Below are 23,065 nucleotides of genomic sequence, written 5' to 3'. Positions count from 1 at the left end.
TGCCATTGGGATGATATTCGTTAGCTAAATAATGCTATCCCCACTTGGCAGTTATGGCTAGTTGGAGTAGATGTCACAGAGAAAGTTACTATTATTTCCTTGTGATGGTGTAAAGGATGCTGTGCAAACATCTACCTACATCCTCTCTGTACTGGCTAGTGGTTACATTGTTTCTGTCACTCATGCGCAAGCTCAGCTGACCAATCGTGCGGTTTTTCCGTTCGTTTAGACCACACGTCAGTGTGATTGTTGTTTGGGATCTGTACTATCTAGCCAGCCATCTTAGCTATTTAACAACAACAGTATATTTAATCAACACTACCCTACTCCAAGGACGAATAGAAGTCACTACGCGAAAATAATGAATATGTTACTGTAAGTGCTGTCACCATAATACACCTTTAGCTAGAGCTAACCTTAGCTAGCTAACTGTTACTAGGCTAGCGTAGCAAACATCCAGGGAACTGTTGAGATAGTTAGTTAGCTTTGGTTTATACAGTTTAGCAGTTTAAAAGCTCAATTCATTTACAATATTAAGCTATACAATATATATATACAATACTTAGCTTGCTATCAGCTGCAATTTCAACCGTGTTACGTTAGCTAGCCATCTTGGCCAAGCTGGCCAACGTCGTTCGCTAGCTAACTAGTTAAGTTACCGTTTGAATGTCAACTAGTTAGCAATCTAACCTAGCTATTTAACTTGCTAGCTAACTATTGTTTGCAACGTTTGGCCTGTGCGGTACCATTAGGCTAGCTAACGCAACAGCGTGTGTCTGTGTTTTAACAACAGTACATATGGCATGACTGTTCTTGTTTTCAGATCCAAACCAGTGACGTTAGACAACTGACTGTCTGGACAGCTCATATACTCGTTGCCTAGGAGTTTTCTGTCGCAAGGGATAATGTCCCATCACTGAAGATGGGAGGCAGTGGGTCCAAGATGAAAGGTGCTTGGCCATTTGCTGGTTCAGGAGCTGGAGGTGATTCAGTCAGTGAGGGGCAAGAAGACCAGTCTTTGACCCGACTCAAAAGGACCAGAAAAGCAACCCCATTTATTTTCACAAGAAGGAGGTAATAATGTCTGCTAAATGCAATATGTAGCATATGTGATCCTTAGTGAAATGCTTTCCAATACCCTATTTTGTGTGTGTGTTGATAGCTCGCTTTACTATGACGAGGATGGGGACCTGGCTCATGAGTTCTATGAAGAGACTGTGGTGACAAAAAATGGCCGGAAGAGGTCCAAGCTGAAGAGGATTCAGAAGAACCTCATCCCTCAGGTGAGCTGATTGGATGAACACTTGAGAGTCCCAGACTGAGTGTTGGAAAGGTTTCCAGTTACCCATGGTTGTTGGTTATCATTACTAGTGTGGGTATTGTTATCTTTTTGCAGGGAATTGTGAAGCTAAACCACCCCCGGATCCATGTAGATTTTCCTGTCATCCTCTGTGAGGTGTGAATAACACTGGGCTGGTCTAATGTGGAAAAGACACCTGTCAGTCAACGGCTGCCCCACACTACAACTGCTCCATCTTGAACGCTGGTGTTCCTCTGAGAAGATGGATGAGATGTCTGACTACAGCTGTGGACAGACCACCAATGCTATGTTGCGGAGAGAAAGGGGAGGCGGAATAGATGTTTTGGTGAAAGATAGAGATAGAGTAAAAGTATTGCCTTCTGTGACATGTAGAGAAGTGTGTGTGCATGCGCATATATGTGTGTGTAGAAGAGAAGGGTAGCTCAAGATAAGGGAAGGTTTATGAATTCCCACAGTATATGTTGATCATTTTCATGTTGTAATATTATCATATCTAAGTCTGCCTCTGTGATTGGAGCCAAGACCTGCACTAGTGAACTTTTAATGTAAATACAAATAAAAAAACCTGTGAGTTGGAAATACTTGAATAAATGGTTTACCAGGCTAAAAGACTGTGTTGAGGCAATCCCTTTTTTTTAAATCAAGCACATATGTTTCACAGTCTGAGTTTTGTTCCATAACAATGTGGTCACAATATCGATGGTTTTGTGTTCTGTGATTTAAAGACTCAGATTGGCTCAATTTACTAGTCCTTCTCTATCTAGTTCTCATAATCCTGGGAAGCTGTCGTTGGTGAATGTTTTTTCTCTCTGCTGTACTTCAGTTTAGGCACCAGGGGGCATTGCTCTTGTACAGATGGGTCTGATCATAGGTTTGATTCTGTAACGTTTTTGGGCCAGTCATCTTTTATGCCAATTGACTTTGAATAATTTAGGATGATTACGACATGACTTATATGTCTAGTTGTTTATGATAAAGTCAAGTACTTTATAGACATTTTGAAGGTTCAGTGATACATGTTCTAATATTAATCAATTTGTACAGTATCTAATGGTCCATGACCATGATATATGGTCAGTTTCAGTGTTTAGCATACAGCAGGCTATGGGCATAACGGCCATCTCTGGCCCCTGTAATTGTGTGGAATGTGGTTGGGTGTGTTTCAGGGCCAGGGGTCAGACACATTGACGTAATTCCTCCTTCATTCCTTCCTTTGATGTTCTGCTGAGCAACTTCCTCTGAAGATGGGTTACTCTCGAATGGGTGATGCTTGTTTATGACCATAAATGCCTACAGCATATTTTAGTGTTTTAGCCATACTGATGGATTAAGCAAGGTAAGTAATACATCCAAATAGAAAACTGTAAACAATGTACATGGTGTGATGGAAAAAGGTGTGTGAGGGTGTACATTTCTACGTTTCTTTTACATCATGACATTTCATTTTATTTAATTAGGAAGTCCCATTGAGTTCAGTCGGCCGCTTTCCCAAGGGAGACATCGACCTGGCATACTTTTGAGTGCTATAGGCAGTTTATGTAAAATATGCGAATGAATGGGTTTGTTTGTGTAAAAATAGATTTTCATACATCTCAGAGATTAAAAATAATTGTATAAAGCAATTTCTCACATGATCTACAAAGTTCAAAATGTAGCCTGTGTGAGTTCCAGGCTATTATACAGTCCTATGGTCCCTCTGATTTTTAAAGTGCTTGTGTATGATGAAGGTGACAGGGTGTGTTTCCAGTTCCCCACATTGTTATCACTTCCTGGAGGTGCCTGAAGGCTGATGATGTAATGTCCAGGAGTCAAGGGTCAAAGGGAAGCACACAGGATGGAGGGAAACTGCCCATCCCTTCTCTTCCCTCGCTCCCTCTTTGTCTCATTCACACACACACGCACACAAACAGGTGAGTCAGCAGAGCTTGGAGAACAAACAGCATCAACTGAGTGACCCTCAAAGGATGAGGCCTCACCTCACTTCCAGGGTTTTTTGTCTATCATGTGCCCTCAGATCCTCTACGTCACATGCACCCTTTAGGCATATGTTTTGTTGGGCTTTGCTTCTAACTATTCATTTCAAAGCTTTCAACCCCAGCCTGCTCTAAATCTATCCATGACCTTGGCAACATGACAGCATGTGGTACTTGGTTGGTTCATTTGAGCCACTGCCAATGGCCGTCATCACATCTGCCTCAAGCGGTGACATCTGCATGCCAGATGTCTGTGTCCGGACAGAGTTTTAATGCTACTGGTCCTAGAGATATACCATACTTACTTACATTAACTATAGGTTACTCTGTAACACTTTATGTTATGGTGTAGCCTACTTACAATGATTTATTAAGGGGTTTAAACGGTCAATTATAAGTGTATAGATAGTTTATAAATATGTAATGAACTTGTATACCACATTGGTTGCAATTGTGTGCTTGTCATTTAACTGCTCGCCAAAAACTACCTTTATGAACTCAAATGGTCCTGTGTGGCTCAGTTGGTAGAGCATGGCTCTTGCAGTGCCAGGGTTGTGGGTTCGATTCCCACGGGGGACCAGTACAAATATGTGTGCACTCTGGATAAGAGAGTCTGTTAAATGACTAAAATGTATTAAACTGAGAACTTAAACTTTAGGATGGGAATGGCATGCTCAGTCACTTTAACTCTACCCACATGTACTTCAACTACCTCAACTAGCCGGTGCCCCCGCACATTGACTCTGCACCGGTACCCCCCTGTATATATAGCCTCCCTACTGTTATTTTATTTTACTTCTGCTCTTTTTTTCTCAACACTTTTTTGTTGTTGTTTTATTTTACTTTTTTATTTAAAATAAATGCACTGTTGGTTAAGGGCTGTAAGTAAGCATTTCACTGTAATGTCTGCACCTGTTGTATTCGGCGCATGTGGCCAATACAATTTGATTTGATTTGATGTTGGGAGGATCTATGCCAGGCTCGCCTCAATAGGTCTGCGGGTGATTATATTTTCCCCCATAGTTTTATTTTTTTAAATATAATTTTTGTTGTTGGACATAAAATACTGTAAAATAACCGGGAAATCAGCTCAAAGTGGTTTTAATTTAGGCATCTGTTACCAAGTATTACCACGCATAAATAGAGAGTCATATGTGATCGTATCCCAATGTAATCAAGGTTTGAAATGATTCTGTTTTTGTCAAATAATCTGTTTGGGATTCTTGCGGTCACTTTGCAGTACAAATTATTAACTCTCAAGGAAATACCGGCTCATGGCTGAATGTAATTGGGGACCCCTGTTCTATGCTGTCAACAGCTACTTAATCAAGATAATGCAACAATATACACTATATATACAAAATTATGTGGCCATCCCTTCAAATTAGTGGATTTGGCTATTTCAGCCACACCCGTTGCTGACAGGTGTGTAAAATCGAGCACACAGCCATGCAATCTCCATATACAAACATTGGCAGTAGAATGGCACGTACTGAAGAGCTCAGTGACTTCAACGTGGCACCGTCATAGGATGCCAGCTTTCCAACAAGTCAGTTCATCAAATTTCTGTCCTGCTAGAGCTGCCCGGGTCAACTGTAAGTGCTGTTGTGAAGTGGAAACATCTAGGAGCAACAACGGCTCAGCTGCAAAGTCATAGGCCTCACAAGCTCACAGAACGGGGCCGCCGAGTGCTGAAGTGCGTAGCGCATAAAAATCGTCTGTCCTCAGTTGCAACACTCACTACCAAATTCCAAACTGCCTCTGGAAGCAACGTCAGCACAATAACTGTTCTTCGGGAGCTTCATAAATGGGTTTACATGGCCGAGCAGCCGCACACAAGCCTAAGATAACCATGCGCAATGCCAAGCGTCGGCTGGAGTGGTGTAAAGCTTGCCGCCATTGGACTCTGGAGCAGTGGAAACGCATTCTCTGGAATGATAAATCACGCTTCACCATCTGGCAGTCCGATGGACGAATCTGGGTTTGGCGGATGCCAGGAGAACGCTACCTGCCCCAATGCATAGTGCCAACTGTAAAGTTTGGTGGAGGAGGAATAATGGTCTGGGGCTGTTTTTCATGGTTCGGGCTAGGCCCCTTAGTTCCAGTGAAGGAAAACCTTAACGCTACAGCATACAATGACATTTGAGACGATTCTGTGCTTGCAACTTTGTGGCAACAGTTTGGGGAAGGCCCTTTCCTGTTTCAGCATGACCATGCCCATGCACAAAACACAAACGAGGCCAACACAAATGAGGTCCATACAGAAATGGTTTGTCGAGATCGGTGTGGAAGAACTTGACTGGCCTGCACAGAGCCCTGACCTCAACCCCATCGAACACCTTTGGGATGAATTGGAACACCGACTGCGAGCCAGGCCTAATCAGCCAACATCAGTGCCCGACCTCACTAATGCTCTTGTGGCTGAATGGAAGCAAGTCCCCGCAGCAATGTTCCACTATCTAGTGGAAAACCTTCCCAGAAGAGTGAAGGCGGTTATAGCAGCAAAGGGGGGACCAACTCTATATTAATGCCCATGATTTTGGAATTAGATGTTCGACGAGCAGGTGTCCACAAACTTTTGGTCATGTATTGCATCTGTTTTCAAAGACTAGTAGGAAACGTGTTGGACTGACTCATTCTGAAGTGTTCAACTGACAAATTAAAGGAACTATTTTCAATTATAAACTGGAAAGAAATAACAGTTTTAGATATGAAGCCTAGGTTAGCTCAATGATTTTGGTGTAATACAATATATTAAGAACCACTTGAAACGCCTACAGTACAAATATCATAATTGTACAGTTTAGTTCGCCACTCCCCCCTTTTCATGCTGAATGGAACATCCTGAAGTGGTACAGTCTCTCACTAGTCTAGGGTCGGCGTTGCGTGCAACTAAACTGACAACAGTACAAGGATTACGGTACACTCACTGTCGGTTCAAGTTGTAAAGTACAGTAATAATACACGCCAGTGACATAAATGAAGTACCAGTGTTTTTACCTATTGTTGCAGGGGTGACTTAAAGTTTGTTTCATTCACTTTTCTCCGACTTATCTTGAGGAAAGACAAACGTGGCTTGGAATATAGCAAGACTCCAGCTTTTGGGAATGCTTCCTCGTTCGGCTATACAAGGTAAGGTATGTTTTTCTATTTTGTTTTCTACTAATTAAAACTTTCTCATGGGCAAAGGGTGGGTGTTATACACAGACAGCGAAAGTGTAAGGGTGTGTTTGCTGAGACAAGCGTCTACTGCTGTTTCAAGTCCACTGCTGCTAAAGTCCACCAAACGATTACTTTCAGTAACCTAGAACTTTCACTAAATATTAAATTAATCATCTTCATGAGAAGTGGTATTGTTTCCAGGCTTGTCATATACAGTAGGCTGCTTGATCTTAATGCATTATTAATAGAGGCTTTCACGCTGTATACAATGAATTAAACCAGCTGAACTGTTCACACCTTATTTTTCACTTTATCCATAAACCTAGTGTATGTCTTAAACCTGTGGTGAAAGTGAGTCCTCTATTTAAACTTTTCTGGGCATGGAGGCACCCAAGTAATTACAGTTGGTGGCAAATCTGAATCTATTGATTAGAAATCCAAATATAACTTGTGATGTTCACTTCAATTTACATTTTAGATAAGCTAATGTCAATTATATTTACAGGACAGGAGAGCAGAGAGTGAAAAGATATTCATTCACCACAAAAGTCATGTTGTACTGGACTGTACTGCCTGATTGGAAAGTATTGTTGTTGGTGACTCTTCTATGGGACTGCTGCTTCTGTGCTGAGGAACTGAAGCCCACAAGATGGCCACTGTATCCCCAAAAGCCTCTGGTCCTGGCCTGGAATGCCCCGACGGAGGACTGCGGCCCGCGGCACGGTATCCACTTTCAGCTGGAGCAGTTCCAGATTGTGGCGTCGCCCAACGAGGGCTTTGTTCGCCAGAACCTCACCATCTTTTACAAGGACCGCCTGGGGTTGTACCCCTACTATGATGAGCATGATGGTACTTCCAAGAACGGTGGGCTCCCGCAGGTTGCCAGTCTCACTCAGCACCTGGAGAAGATGCCGGAGGGCATTCAGTATTACATACGTGAACCAGGGGCCAAGGGACTTGCAGTTATTGACTGGGAGGAATGGAGACCACTGTGGATCCGCAACTGGGACGTCAAGGATGTGTACCGCAGCCGGTCACGCCAGCTGGTGGCCCAGAAGAACCCAGCTTGGCCCGCAGAGCGTGTGGCTAAGGTGGCCCAGCAGGAGTTTGAGATGTCGGCCCGGAAGTTCATGCTGGAGACACTGAGGCTGGCCAAGAGCCTGCGGCCCAACCAGCTGTGGGGGTTCTACCTGTTCCCAGACTGCTACAACCATGACTACCGGAACACTCTGGAGAACTACACAGGCCGCTGTCCTGACGTGGAGGTGGCACGGAATGAAATGCTCAAATGGCTGTGGACTGAGAGTACAGCCCTCTTCCCTTCTGTCTACATGAGCACAGTGCTACGCTCTTCACCCTCTGGGCGCCAGTTTGTCCGGAACCGGGTGAAGGAGGGGATGCGTCTGGCGTCAGGGGGAGACGGGCTGGCACGTCCTGTCTTTGTGTACGCCCGGCCCACCTACGCCAACGTATTGGACCTGCTGACAGAGGTGAGGGGCCGTTTCACTGACAGTCACATAGTACTACCCAGAAGCACTTATCCTACCTTTTAAATAATATATATTTTTTCAAGTCTTTGTATGTTTATTGGATAGAGACAGGTGGGGGTGAAAGGTAGGAGAGAGAGATTGATGAAAGAGCAGTGGAACGGATTCGAATTCATGCTGGCTGCAAAACATCGTACATGTGCTGTGGCTTAGATGGCTAGACCACCCCAGGCCACCTACCTAGAACTTTTGATAAGACTGTTTACCATTAGACAGGAAATCCATCCTGCATATCATATTCCAGCTCAATTCAGTGAGAAAGAAATCAAGGAGTTGGAAGAATAATTTATGTTAAACAATATCTACAGGCTATAAACCTACACTAATAGAATCTTCACCAGGATTTAAATGATGATGATGATTGCGATTCAGTTAATGTTGAGGTTTATGAGTTTTAGTTTCAAACCATTTAATCTTAATTTTTCGGTATAATTATGCTCCATATCGGAGTGCAATACTCCCTCTTTAATATCTATTTTAATATCTATTTTATCAATGGGTGTGATTTAGAACTGCTCTTTTGTGTGTGTCTGTGTTTGTGTGCGTGTGTGTGCTGGTTTGATTGACCCTGATTCACAGATAGAGCTTTCTCTCTACCGCTGACCCTCTGTCCTTATCTGTGGCCGCAGCCCTTTCCTGCACTATCAGCAGACACTCCAATACTACCACTCATTTTTATGTGTGTATGTGTGTGAGCAGGATGGGTGTTGGACACGTTACTTGCTAACACTCCATAGTGCATTTCCTTAGGGGGCATGAGCAGATAAGAGGTGGTCACATGGTCCATTATAAACTGGGTGGTTCGAGGCTTGAATGCTGATTGGCTGAAAGCCGTGGTATATCAGACCGAATACCATGGGTATGACAAAACATTTATTTTTATTGCTCTAATTACGTTGGTAACCAGTTTATAATAGCAATAAGGCACCTCGGGGGTTTGTGATGGATGTCCAATATACCACGGCTGAGGGCTGTGTCCAGGAACTCCGCGTATAACAGTAATCCTTCTACCCCCCCCTCCCCCACCCCCTATTCAAACAAAAAAATATATATATAAAAAAAAAAGGGTGGTTGTCCCACTGGCTATCCTAAGTTGAATGCACCAATTTGTAAGTCGCTCTGGATAAGAGCGTCTGCTAAATGACTAAAATGTAAAATGTTGCATGCGTAAGAACAGCCCTTAGCCGTGGTATATTGGCCATATACCACACCCCCTCGGGCCTTATTGCTTAAGTGGCTTCTCGCCCCCTCTCACCCTTAACAATACCGAGTGCATGTAGTTAATTCTGGTTCTATTTCCACTGGCTGATTTGTGCTGACTGTGCACGGTATGCTTTGGGATAAATCTGTACTCCTATAGGCAAGATTTTGAATTATTTCATCTTTCTGCAGACGGACCTGGTCTCCACCATCGGGGAGAGTGTGGCTCTTGGGGCCGCAGGCATCATCCTCTGGGGAGACCACGCTTATGCAGGCAGTAAGGCAAGTGTCCACACAATGAAATCGCTACGAATCACTGAATGACCAATTCACAGGACCTCACTGCATGTCACAATATCATAGTCAATCATGTCACACACTTGATTATCAGCTGATTATCAGTTGTGTTTTTGTAGCAGCCCCTCTTCCTATCCCTTTTGTTATAATGATGTGAAAGGGTTTGTAGTGGATCTTAAGCTTCATTTAAATTGGGGAGACACAGGAACAACATCAATGTAAATCTATCTTTAAACTCTGTGTGTGTCAGGGCCTCCCGAGTGGCGCAGCGGTCTAAGGCACTGCATCGCAGTGCTTGAGGCGTCACTACAGCTCCAGGTTCGATCCGAGGCTGTGGCACAGACGGCCGTGACCGGGAGACCCATGAGGCGGCGCACAATTGGCCCAGCGCCGTCCAGGTTAGGGGAGGGTTTGGCCGGCCGGGATTTCCTTGTCCCATCGCGCTCTTGCGAGTCCTTGTGGCGGGCCGGGCGCCTGCAAGCTGACTTCGGTCGCCAGTTGTACGGTGTTTCCTCCGACACATTGGTGCGTCTGGCTTCCGGGTTAAGCAAGCAGTGTGTCAAGAAGCAGGGCGGTTTGGCATGGTCGTGTTTCGGAGGACGCATGGTTCTCGACCTTCGCCTCTCCCGAGTCCATACGGGAGTTGCAGTGATGGGACAAGACTGTAACTACCAATTGGATATCACGAAAAAGGGTTAAAAGTATACACAAAACATAAATAAATAAACTCTGTGTGTGTCTTTCTCTCTCCAGACCAGTTGCTTCAGTCTGAATGAGTACCTACAGGGTCCACTGGGCCGGTACCTGCTCAACGTCTCCACGGCAGCAGAGCTGTGCAGCCAGAGGCTGTGCGGTTCCCACGGACGCTGCCTGCGTAGGCAGCCTGACACTGACGCCTACCTGCACCTCAGCCCCCTCACCCACAGCATAGTCAGCCTGGAAAAAGGCAAATTCAAGGTTCAAACTCTAGGTCAGCTTGGGGAAGAGGAGATAATGGGCTTTCAGAGAGAGTTTCAGTGCCAGTGCTATAGTGGCTACCAGGGAGAGGGCTGTGGCCAGAGAGACCCCCTACAGCAAAGAGGTATCGCATCTTCAGTCATGGGGACATGGGTGCACTGTCTGCTTCTGCTACTCATCACACTCCTGCTCTGACTGATTGCATACATACACAGTTCATACAGCTACATTAAAATGATTTAATGTGTACTGGTATACACATGACATTATCTACACACTTCCACAAATGCACAAACATTATAAACATACACTGGGGCAAATGCAAATGTATTCACTGCGGCCCAGGTTGCTGAAAGGTTGGTGAATCTATGATTAGATGGTGGAACACTGTGGAACACATACGTAGAGTTATGGTTGTTTGTGTGTTTTGATTTTCTTGATACATTGGAGGGCTTGCTGGAAATAACTTTGTTTACATTGCCCTCTCTCTCTCTTTCTCAGTTTCCTCCCCACAATATATCTCTCTCTCATGCCTCTCCTTCCCACAACCACTCCCCCTCCCCCCCCCCCTCCCTCTCCTTTCCACAACCCCCTTTCCTTTTAAGTTGTAATTTTCTCATGATCCCAAAGCTTATGCTTTTGTGTGGTAGTTTTCAGCTTATGATGTATGTATGGGTTTGTGTTATGTGTGTGTGCCAAAATGGGACAGATGCACTTGATTTTTTGAATAGCACAAAATAGTACTTAGTGCCTGACCTTTGACATTTTTATCTTTAGGTAAAAGTTCATATTTATATGAATGTATTTTCAACAAAAAAAAGAAGCTTTTGTTATTTTACGACAAAAAACAAGACTACTATTTTCTCTCCAGAATTGTGCGTCTCTTTTATTGTGTACTGTGTTTCAATCTCTCAAAATAAATCAAAGCTGTAACAACATCCAATACAAATCTTGCAGATGCATCACTCTTGCTGATCACTAGTGTTTCTCTTACCTATACAACTGCCTCTCTCTCTCCTTTGTCCCCGGTGAATCCAACAATCACAATGTACACATATGGGCTATAGGCCTAGACCTATAATACAGGCTACTTTTGAGAGTGGATTTGTCTGGCACAACATGTTACTTAAAGCACTACCCCTTCCTCCCTATAATTGTCTGGTGGAGCCAGGCAAAAATTATTTCCAGCTCTTTTCAGCAATACACGTTTCCAGGAAGCTGACACATTACCGAACATTATGGAAAGACTGAATTCTGAGGGCAAGTTTCCACAGATCTATATATCTTTTGAAAAACAGTTTAGGGTTTTTACATCCAAATTGGTGGGCTATAGGCTACCCTCTGATGTTGGGGTCAAATAAAACGTTGTCTTAATCATTGCCTTACTGTAGCCTAGGCCACAACACCATCTTTGATTTAATGGCCCTCCTCTAACATAATTACAGGTTGCCTCTAGCCAAAATTATTTTTGGTCCTTTGAAGTCTTCAGCAAGAGTTCCTAAAGTTTTATAGGCCTATGTGTTTAGATACATTGCAGATAGCCAGGTCTGTTAAAACGTAAATGCACGTAGCCTTTTTGTTTTAATTATCTAATGAATTCATTCATTCAAGACAGTGCATTCTATAGGCCCATGCTGAGAGCAATAGTTTCTAATAATGTATATAATACACCACACCGCCAACCATTCACGAGATGAATAGGCTACGGTGGTTTTTCTAAACATAAAATATCTTGGTGGTCAGATTTAGTTCAATTTAGCAGTAAATGTAACAAGTTAAAGGCCTATATTATTATTATAAACAATCTGCATCGTGAAAAGTAATGTAAAATTTCTTATAATGCCATTAATACTCCCAGCTCTTATTATTTCTGGAAGAAAAAAATTAAAAATCTAAAGAACTTCGCAAACCACCTGCAGTACCCCCGCGGACCACAGGTTGACAACCACTGGGCTACAGTAAACTGTGCATACCTTGGTTTGACATTTCAAGATCGCAATTCGATTCACAAAGGCGATTCAGAGCGAAATACATTTGTTCCTGTATCTTTAACAAATGTTGACTGTATGAGAGAACGTTCTGCCTCGTCCTCTTTTGATTGGTGTTTGGAAACTCCCCTCCGCTGGTTGTTGAAGATGCACTCGATTTAGTTCGCGCGGTGCAAATGGTGATCCGAATTTGCACTTTGTGCAATCAAAAGAACAAAGTCCGACCCCAGGCATCCCGGACGACCTAAATCTAGCGCACCTACTTCATTCTCCAGACGGTTTTCCTTCCTCTTTCTTCCTTTGAAAAGAGAAGTTGGGTATCAGCAGATAATGCGACAGCAATCACTTTTCTCCATGGTCAATTGACTTGTAAACCAACTATTTGCCCACGAAACCGATGATATGGGTAAGTAGATTCATAAGAAGCTGTTATTGTGTGATTTTGACCTAGCTAAGTAATGTTTATGCAGTGCATATTTGCATTAGATTCCCTTAGCACACTCAAAGTCATGTGACCTACTTCCTCACAATAAAAGTAGACTGGAGAACCTGAATAAGTATGTTCTGACCGTGTCTATCAGGCACATTGCTTTTATTTAAATGTGGCAAAATATGATATAAAATGTTGTGTTTTTTCTCTGCAGGTGTAAAGTGCATTTTCCCTGGGGCACTGATTCTTTGTGTGAATGTGGCCAGTATTGTTCTTAGCAGTGAGCATGAAGCAGGCGCATTCCCCACACTGGCCCAGCTGCCCTTCCTCACTGTGTGGAATGCCCCTACAGCCCAGTGTAAGAGCCGCTATGGGGTGGACCTGGACCTGGGAGTGTTCAGCATAGTGAGGAATCAGAACCAGAGCTTCATGGGTGACAACATCACCATATTCTATAATACAAAACTGGGTCTGTACCCAAGATACAACCAAGGAGACGCAGTTAACGGCGGGGTGCCACAGAATGCCAGCCTGCTGGAGCACCTGAGGGTTACCTCTGAGGACCTCCGGACCTACATGCCCAATAGATACTTCCCAGGGCTGGCTGTGGTGGACTGGGAGAACTGGAGGCCACTGTGGGAGCGCAACTGGGAGGACATGAGGGTTTACTGGGAGGGGTCCAGGGCCCTAGTGAGGGCCAAGCACCCAGGCTGGAGCCCTGCTCAGGTGGAGGTGGTGGCCCGCAAGGAGTTTGAGGAGGCAGCGCGGGCGTTCATGGAGGGCACCCTAAGGTTGGGGGAGCAGGAGAGGCCCAAGGGAATGTGGGGCTTTTATGGTTTCCCCTCCTGCTATAACTACTACAAAAACACAACATATAACTACACAGGGGAGTGTCCTCAGATAGAGTTGAAGAGGAATGATGCACTGTTCTGGCTGTGGAACGTCTCCTCTGCCCTCTACCCAGATATCTACCTGGATCTGGGGATGCGTGGTCTTGGCAACAGCATCCTCCTCTACACACACCACCGTGTCATGGAAGCCATGAGGGTGGGCGCGCAGGTGACCCCCATGGCCCCCCTTGTGTTTCCATATGCCCGCATTGTCTACACTTACTCTCTGGAGTTCCTCTCTCAGGCAGGTGCCCCCCTGGTTCAGTGTGCTGTGTTGTACTGCAAATCCCTATCGTCTATCAGTGCAATAGTATGAGTCTAAGACTGTTATAGTACGTGATACATACTGATCCCTGATTGCTACTTTGTTAGGAGGTCCTGGTCCACACGATTGGAGAGAGTGCTGCTTTAGGATCTGCAGGGATCGTACTGTGGGGAGACAATGCCTACTCCAAATCTAAGGTATATTACAACTTAGAATTTGGTCCGTTCCCTGCATATGCAAACATACATAAATAATGATTATTTGTGTTTTCCTGTTTTCCAGGCGAATTGTGAGGCAGTCAAAGACTACCTGGATAAAACCCTGGGCCGTTACCTGGTGAATGTGACCACAGCAGCTACTCAGTGTAGCAAGACGGTGTGCTCCTCTCGGGGCCGATGCCAGAGGAGAGACAAAGGCTCCCGTGCCTACCTCCACCTGGACCCCAGCGCCTGGACTGTGGTGCCTGAGAAGAGGCCAGGGGGGGGGCAGCACTACAGGGTGCAGGGCCAACTGAAGCCACGTGAGGCTGTGTACATACAGACCCACTTCCAGTGCCAATGCTATCCTGGCTGGGGAGGTAAGCGCTGCTCCAAGCCCCTGTAGTTCTGAGCGAGACATTCCCCTTGTGTTTAAAGGAGCATCGGTTACATTACATTACATTAGCCCACTCTGATGACTGTACTTCCTCTTATGGGACTCATTATACCCAGTCCTGAGCCAATAAGGTATAGCGGTAAAACAATTAAACCAGTGTTGTTGCATTCGTGACCCTCATTCAGACTCCCCCTGCTCAACACCAATCTGCCTCTGACCACTCCAGATAGGCGGGTTACATGTTACCAGTCGGATGAGTTTACTAGTGAACAGTTTATTTGTACATCATTGAGAAAGCCAGGCATAAACCATAGTTGACATTGACATTTAAGCAGCATGTCTGTTTAGAAAATTGTTTCCAGACATTTTACAAAAGTAGAAATGTCATCTCGTTAAATTACAGTTTATGACCTGGGATTATTCCTATTGGTTTCAAACACGTCACAGAAAATCAGTGGTTAAGCTTAAAGCTTGAATCCTTAGTTGAAACAATAAAAAAGGGATCATTCCGCCTCTGTTTCAGTAAAAAGCTGAGGGATGGGCCTTTTAGAAATGTAACCACTCTCAAATTCATAGACAGAGCTATGGATGCAAGGACTGACCATCCATGATATCAAAATTATAGTTTTAACCATGTTATGATGGTATACAGTGTTTACATTTACATTGTTTACAAACATTGGAGTAAAACAAGCTTATGTTTTGGGTTCTGATGGGGTACGCGAGTTGAACTAAGCTCATGAGGCATTTATAAGTTATATTCTTCAAGAATCAATGGGTATACAGTACCAGTCAAAGGTTTGGACACACCTACTCATTCAAGGGTTTTTCTTAATTTTTACTATTTTCTACATTGTAGAATAATAGTGAAGACATCGAAACTATGAAATAACACACATGAAATCATGTAGTAACCAAAAAAGTGTTAAACAAATCAAAATATATGTTATATTTTTGATTCTTCAAAGTAGCCACCCTTTGCCTTGATGACAGCTTTGCACACTCTTGGCATTCTCTCAACCAGCTTAACCTGGAATGCTTTTCCAACAGTCTTGAAGGAGTTCCCACATATGCTGAGCACTTGTTGGCTGCTTTTCGTTCACTCTGCAGTCCAACTCATCCCAAACCATCTCAATTGGGTTGAGGTCAGGTGATTGTGGAGGCCAGGTCATCTGATGCAGCACTCCATCACTCTCCTTCTTGGTCAAATAGCCCTTACACAGTCTGGAGGTGTGTTCTGAGTCATTGTCCTGTTGAAAAACAAATGATAGTCCCACTAAGCGCAAACCAGATGGGATGGCGTATTGCTGGTAGCAATGCTGGTTAAGTGTGCCTTGAATTCTAAATAAATCACAGACAGTGTCACCAGCATGATTCCATGTGTGTTATTCCATAGTTTTGATGTCTTCACTATTATTCTACAATGTAGAAATAGAAAAAATAAAGAAAAACCCTTAAATGAGTAGGTGTGTCCAAACCTTTGACTGGTACTGTATATCATTCATAAGTCCAAAAATTGATGTAGCAACTAAGGATTCTAGCTTTAAAATAATGCTTCATTTCGGGGTTTTACGTTTTTAAACCTATTAGAACTAAGGAGATCCGCACCAACTGGAGTGGTGCTTGCCAATTTCAGCTGTTAGCTAATTGTAAAGTGATTCTTGAGCACCACAAATGTACTCAGCAATTTACCGGAACCCTGTAGGTGTATACGTGACTCATTAGAAATGTGATGCAATGCACTCATGATTGATACTGAATGGGTGAATGTATTGTCTACCAGATACTTCAACTGATTTTTTAATTTTTAATTTTACATTAAATAAATGATGTATGTTTTCATTTCACTGGCATATCTGTACTAAAATCACAATGGCTAAAACAATTTCAGCACAGCTGCATGTAATATCCCAAACTCACACCACAGTGGAACTATTTTGGATGTCTTGTACCCACACTCTCATTTAGAAAAAACATTGTTATTTGTAGACTCATGTATGTGAGCTGTTAACAGAGGACGAGCATGCTGAGCTCTGACAGGATTCTCTGGGTATTCTACTTCAGGTCTGTGACCACCAGGTGGTGGTATGTAATAATCAAACTGAAACAAGTGCTTAACCAAGGCTGTATATGTAACTACTACTGGTCACCACAGCTCAGAGTGGATTACGTGGCTCTTTAATAAAGATAATTGGCCCACAAAAATTTATGGATAATTTCATGCCTCAGTTTTGAAGTGCTCAAAATACGTGTGCTTATCCACTGTATTGAACTGACAGCCCCAGTCTCCGTGTCGTCTTAGGAACATGTGGCGACCCTGATGCCCTTGATTGATTTTTACGCAGCATGTAAGACCCTGTCTCTTCTGATAGCTGCTGTTTCAATGTGGTGTGGTTGGCTGTAATTTGTCTTGCTCCCTGGAGGATGGGCGGAGTGGAGGAACAGACTCCCAGAAGGCTTGCTGTTTCCCACTTCCCTCTTTATCACAGCAGACTGGATTGGGGGGAAATGAGGGAGAGATAGGAGATATTTTTCAAAGTAGGAGAGAGATATCCAAAGGCTGCTGTTTCCACACGATCTTATTCCCATGTATGGATACTGTGCTGAACTAGGAACCTTTAGAATTATCAGAACTGTGGTTTTGGACAACATTGACTTTAATTACACATTACATTGTGTAATTACACAATGATAAGTAAAAAGACGAGAACAACTTAATGTTATAACAGTCATAATAATACTTTTTATGCAACGTGTAGCTGTTATATTTTCTCCTCTTGCCAAGACTCCAAGACTGAATAGCGCTGACCTGTAGCCTTCAGGTAGATAAGCTATAATGAGCGGCCACTGTGAGCGTTATCTGGCTCCTGCTGGAAACACAACTCTCCAAACAAGTGGCCCTCTCTCCCGCTGACTAACCCCTGTCTGTCAGTTCCAGTGAGCCGGACCCTCGCTCTTCATCTCTCTATCCTCTCATCTCCACGATTTTGGTGTCTCGCTCTGTCACCCCTCTGTGGTCACGCCTCCATCTTCCCTCCCCCTCCCCTCCCCTCCCCTGCTGCTCGGTCTAGAGATTGTCTCGGTGGCTCTTGGTATAATAAGTGGTTCGTCACACTCTGTCTCCTTCAAAAGAGTCAAGACAGATCAGGCTCCATAGAGGTTTGATGTTCCTCTGTATCTCTACAAAGATGTGTTGTCCCTTATATGCGTGAGCAAGCCTATGTTTTTGTTCATTGATTTTCACCATGGGAGTGGGAATCAAGTCAAGTTTATTTGTCACATGCAGAGGTACACATGGTACGCCGTACAATGAGGTGGTTGTATACCAATTGTGACCATACTGGCTCCAATTATTTGTTACTAATGTCATCCAAAATTATATTTGCACAGTAGGTCAATGCACTATTTGTGACTCTTTCACAAAATGTGGAGACTGTCACACAAAATGTTCTCTCACACTTCAATAATAATATGTCCATCAAATGTAAGAAAAGGACATGGGGGGGGTCATGATAGAGGTCACAATGTCCTATTTCTCTGAGATGGGGCTCTGATTGCACTCACTTCACTGAATGGCCATTTCTCCCTCTGAGTGGCAGACACATCCTATCTGGCTGTTGTGCATGTCATATCAACGCAATGCCTGAATGCAGACTGTTTCAAGATATTCATTTTCTTTATTCATGGAAGATAAATGAATAACCTTGTATAAACTCTTTCTCAGGGGTATGACACGAGAGGAGTGTGTATCTCTGTGTGTGCAGGTGTGTGCACATGGGTTTGTGCGCCTACCTGTGTGTGTGTGTGTGTGTGTGTGTGTGTGTGTGTGTGTGTGTGTGTGAGTTGAAGATTTGCTGTCTCTGCAGTATGTGTCCTGATGAGAGGTGACCTGACAGACTGTCACATGTGACTTATCCACCGATGTGCAGCTCTGTTCTCAACCCCTCCACCCCGCCAGACCCCATTAGAGCTCAGTGAATACCACCACACACAAACACACACACACACACACACACACACACACACACCAAGGTTAACCCCATAGACCTTCAGCCAATGAGGGAAACCTGCACTTTTCAGATAAGTCATCACATTCATTTAAATGTGATTTATTTGTGTAAGCAGATAATCAATTTCAGCATTTTCATTTTACTGAATTTTGATCTAAGCTCATTTGAATAAAATGCTTTCTCCATATTAGTCTGGGTAATGAAGTGGATCTTAGAAGAGAAATGCTTTTGTTATGAGAGGAGGCTCTCGGTAGTGGTACAATGGAGGAGAGGACTGACATGCTGGTCACCTCACCATGGGGAAATGCTGATTGGATTCTAGATGGGAGCCAGTGAAGAATACGAATAATGTCTTGTAATTTGCTACAAAATAGCGTGGATATCTTATCATCAGTCTCTAGGGACAGACCTTAAAATACCACTCATCTCATACAATCGTATGCACACAATCATATGTAAACGATTGTAAGATCGCTGCCATTGCAAAAGGGAAGGGATCACTGAAGCTTCCTCGCTTTCCAACCAAGATTGCTGCCATTGCCAAGTGTTTTGTGTTCCTTTTTCAAACAGTCTCTGAACATTAATATCAACCTGACAAATGTTGGGTTAAGAACAGCTAGCGCAATAGCGATCCCGTGTGTTGGAGGGCCTTAGCACATACCGTGCTTGGAGCTGATTTCAAATGAACTAAATCCTGACACTTAGTGGCCTTGCCTAGGCCCTGGGGACCTGAGAACCTAGTCTAAGAAAGCAGACAGCTCTGTAACATCCCTACTGCCTCCTATAATACGTATGCTATGTCTTTTAAAGATCTCATTGATCTCAATCCTCAAGCTGATCCAGCTCTAACCAGTGAGGGAGCGGGAACGAGAGGATGAGAGAGATTAGAATAATTTCATTTGCATATTTCTATACCCGTATTTAAAAAAATCCACAATTCAATCAAATGATGTCTGTCTTCTTATAATGTTTTTCATTTAATTCTTGGAGAGTTAGCTTGCCTTGCACGTTTAATTAACTTAAAGACCCTCCAAACATGACTCCTTTTTAGAACATAGAATCAACTTTTCTCAGTAATAGCAGAAGAACGCCTCTTTAGACGTTTCATGAACTATTCCCCACACACTTTGTATAGCAATTATGACTGTTATGGAGTACATTGACCATTGACACACACTTTTTGCATCATATAAAATGTACCATTAAATTCACTTTAATTAAACGCACACACACACACACACACCACCTCTACCCTCTCTCCTCCCACTCACACACACACTATACACATGAATACACATCCTTATATAAATTCAGTATTAGTACAGGAATCCCAGGAATGCCTGTTGTTCGGCCTCAACAGAAATGTCACGGTTACATTTTGTAACCTTTACTAGAGAACGTTATCTGCTCTGCTAGCGAGGCCGAGCTGGGACGGGGACCACGGCGATGCGATTGGATTTGAAAGGTCCCCGTCGGAGTCATGCCCGCGGGCTATCTCCCCTTCACAGTTCAGCAACACCAGCGCTACGGCAGGCCGTCCACACCACACACCGCTGTGTAAGGTTACAAGGATCTAATCTGTCCCAGTGTATCTGCGTCTCTCCGCGCACAGCATCAGGATGGGGGAGGAGAGATTGGGGAGGACAGAGGAGGGATGGGGTTGGAGGGATGGGGGAGGATGGAGGAGGGATGGGGTTGGAGGGATGGGGGAGGATGGAGGAGGATGGGGGGATGGGGGGGATATAGGAGGATGGGGTTGGGAAGGATGGAGGTTGGGGAGGATGGAGGATGGGGAGGATAGAGGAGGGATGGGGTTGGGGAGGATGGAGGAGGGATGGGGGATTCTCTGTCCATATTCTTCCTTGAGGTTCACCATCCTAGCAGGTATACATCTCAGTCCACTCCCATTTGCACACTAGGGGGCAGTAGTAGTTAATGTAACTCAACAGGTGAAACTGGGCGCTGATGTTTTACTGCATGTGGATAGTCTCTCAGTCGTGCTGCCTGGGCGAGGTCCCTACTTTTATTTTCCCAGCCATTGTGGTTGACAGTCATGGCTGTGTGATATATTAACCGCTTCAACTTTCATATACCAATAAAGCCCACAATACATCAATATGTTATCAGATGGAGACATTACACATCCATGTATGAAGAGCCTGTGTGGCTCAGTTCGTAGAGCATGGCGCTTGCAATTTTACATTTTAGTCATTTAGCAGACGCTCTTATCCAGAGCGACTTACAGTTAGTGAGTGCATACATTTTTCATACTGCAATGCCAGCGTTGTGGGTTCGATTTCCATGGGGGACCAGTATGCAAAAAAATAATGAAAAATGTATGCACTCACTACTGTAAGTAAATGTTTTTGAGTCTCTTTTTTATTGTGGATAATGCAGCAAATACTTTGAAATGTTGGCTATGTCAGCATGTTGAAAGGGTCAGAATGGATGCCAGCCAAAATAGAAGGCCTCCAGGAAAGGTTTCCTATGTGACCGATCTATGGTTGCAAAATGTCGGTAATTCCCCAAAAGTCCCCGGTTTTCCAGAAATCCTGGTTGGATTCAGGACTTCCTGCTTTTTACCTCTTGAATCTGGGAATCTTTTAACCAGGATTTCTGGAAAATCTGGGAATTTTAGGAAAGTTAATGGAAATTTGCAACCATAGACCGATCAAAGCACTTCTGAAAACCTCTATGCACTTCTAAGAAAATGTACAATGAAGTATTCTTCCTCTTCTTTTTTATAGATTACAGCACCTGGTATTCCAGGCGGTCTCCCATCCAAGGACTAAATAGGCCTGACCCTGCTTAGCTACCGAGATCAGACGAGATCAGGTGTCTTCTCACCGAATTATCCAATTTTCTCACCAAACTACGACCGTGGCTCATCGCGGCAACTCCTCAATAGGCTCAGGAGAGGCGAAGATCGAGTAATGCTTCCTCCGAAACATGACCCGCCTGGCCATGCTACTTCTTATCGCACTGCTCGCTTAACCCGGAAGTTAGCCACACCAACGTCTCAGAGGAAACAACCGTTTGACTGACAACATAGGTCAGCTTGCAGGCACCCGGCCCTGCCACACGAAGTCGCTAGAGCGCGATGAGCCAAGGAAAGCCCCCTGGCCAAGCCCTCTCCTACCCCGGATGGCACTGTCCTATGGGGCTCCCAGTCACGGCCGGCTATTCTTCCTCTTCTTCTAAGTGTTAGTTTAAATGAGTATATGCTTAACTGTTACGTCTACTCCCGCTATCCATCATTACGCACACCTGCGCCCTATCATCAGTCACACCTGGACTTCATTACTACCTTCATTACTTACCATTTATCTAGCCCTCTGTTTTGTCAGTCATCAGGTAGTATTGTTATTGTTTCCATGTCAGACACTTCTCTTGTTTTGTATCATTCCATGTTTGTTGTTATTAATCTCACTAACTGCACTTGCTTCCTGACTCCCAGCATCTACGTTACAGAATACTACCTCAACAAATGGAAGCAGCAATTATGGTCGGTGAACAGGGACACCTACTTCGTCAACACCACAACCAGCTGGCTCATTTGGGAACGGCTATGGATGAGGTCCTCCGCGTTCTTCAACGAGTCGACATAACTCAAGGGGCGTCATCTCCAAACAGCGGAGGATTCTCTACCACAAGTCGACTCAGCGAGCCAGTACCCCAGCCCATCCAGCAGTCCATCCTGGTCAGCGAAACCCGATTGTCCCTCCCGGACAAATATGACAGAACTCCATCGAAATGCCGTGGCTTCCTACTCCAGTGCTCCCTCTATTTCGCTCATCAGATGGGAGCCCCCACCACCGAGAGGTCCAAGGTTGCCACGGTTATTTCTCTGCTGACCGGACGGGTGTTGGAGTGGGCCACGGCCGTCTGGGAGAGAGGAGAGGAGGAGCTGGGTTCCTATGAGGAGTTCATAGCTCTGTTCAGGGGGGTCTTCGACCATCCACCGGAGGGTAGAGAGGGGAGTGAGCGCCTACTCCTACGGCAGGATGGCCAGACCACGGCGGAGTACGCACTCACCTTTCGGACAGTGGCAGCATCCAGCGGATGGAATGAGCCGGCGCTTCTCACCCTATTCAGAAGAGGATTGCGCGAAGAGGTCCAGACGAAGTTGGCATGCTGAGACGACAACCTATCGTTGGACACCCTCATCGCGATGGCCATCCGTCTGGATAACCTGCTTTGGAAGCGTCGGTACCCCAGTCACCTCTCTCCCTCCTCCGTTGATCATTCTGAGTCAGAGCCTGAACCCATGGAGGTGGGGGCAACACGTCTCTCCACTGCTGAGCGACGCTGTTGTAGACAGCTGGGGCTCTGTCCTTATTGCAGACAGGAGGGGCACCAGCTTCAACATTGTCTGGTACATTCTAACCGGGGGTCCACAAAAGCAGAGGGACAGCCACGTGATCATCCGTC

General features: G+C 44.5%; 3 protein-coding genes across 3 annotated transcripts; all 3 read left to right on the top strand.

Annotated features, from left to right (window-relative positions):
• Positions 1-190: 190 nt before the first annotated feature.
• Positions 191-1,930, top strand: LOC121575815 (tumor suppressor candidate 2-like). The gene is made up of 4 exons (XM_041889105.2): positions 191-375; positions 824-1,074; positions 1,163-1,283; positions 1,397-1,930. The coding sequence occupies exons 2-4, from the start codon at positions 923-925 to the stop codon at positions 1,460-1,462; spliced, it is 339 nt and encodes a 112-aa protein (XP_041745039.1). The 5' UTR covers positions 191-375; positions 824-922; the 3' UTR covers positions 1,463-1,930.
• Positions 1,931-6,129: 4,199 nt separating this feature from the next.
• On the top strand, positions 6,130-11,325 carry LOC121574857 (hyaluronidase-2-like). Its single transcript, XM_041887495.2, has 4 exons — positions 6,130-6,426; positions 6,962-7,946; positions 9,396-9,485; positions 10,254-11,325. The coding sequence occupies exons 2-4, from the start codon at positions 7,008-7,010 to the stop codon at positions 10,650-10,652; spliced, it is 1,428 nt and encodes a 475-aa protein (XP_041743429.1). The 5' UTR covers positions 6,130-6,426; positions 6,962-7,007; the 3' UTR covers positions 10,653-11,325.
• Positions 11,326-12,444: 1,119 nt separating this feature from the next.
• hyal1 (hyaluronidase 1) lies at positions 12,445-15,216 on the top strand. Its single transcript, XM_041889106.2, has 4 exons — positions 12,445-12,851; positions 13,090-14,009; positions 14,138-14,227; positions 14,313-15,216. Exons 1-4 carry the CDS (start codon positions 12,848-12,850, stop codon positions 14,631-14,633), a joined length of 1,335 nt encoding a protein of 444 aa, XP_041745040.1. The 5' UTR covers positions 12,445-12,847; the 3' UTR covers positions 14,634-15,216.
• The last annotated feature ends 7,849 nt before the right edge of the window (positions 15,217-23,065 follow it).

This window comes from Coregonus clupeaformis, chromosome 10 (genome assembly GCF_020615455.1).
Source record: "Coregonus clupeaformis isolate EN_2021a chromosome 10, ASM2061545v1, whole genome shotgun sequence".
NCBI classification, from domain to species: Eukaryota; Metazoa; Chordata; class Actinopteri; order Salmoniformes; family Salmonidae; genus Coregonus; species Coregonus clupeaformis.
The sequence above is the reverse complement of the archived record's forward strand: the minus strand, read 5'-3'. Positions and strand labels throughout refer to the sequence as shown.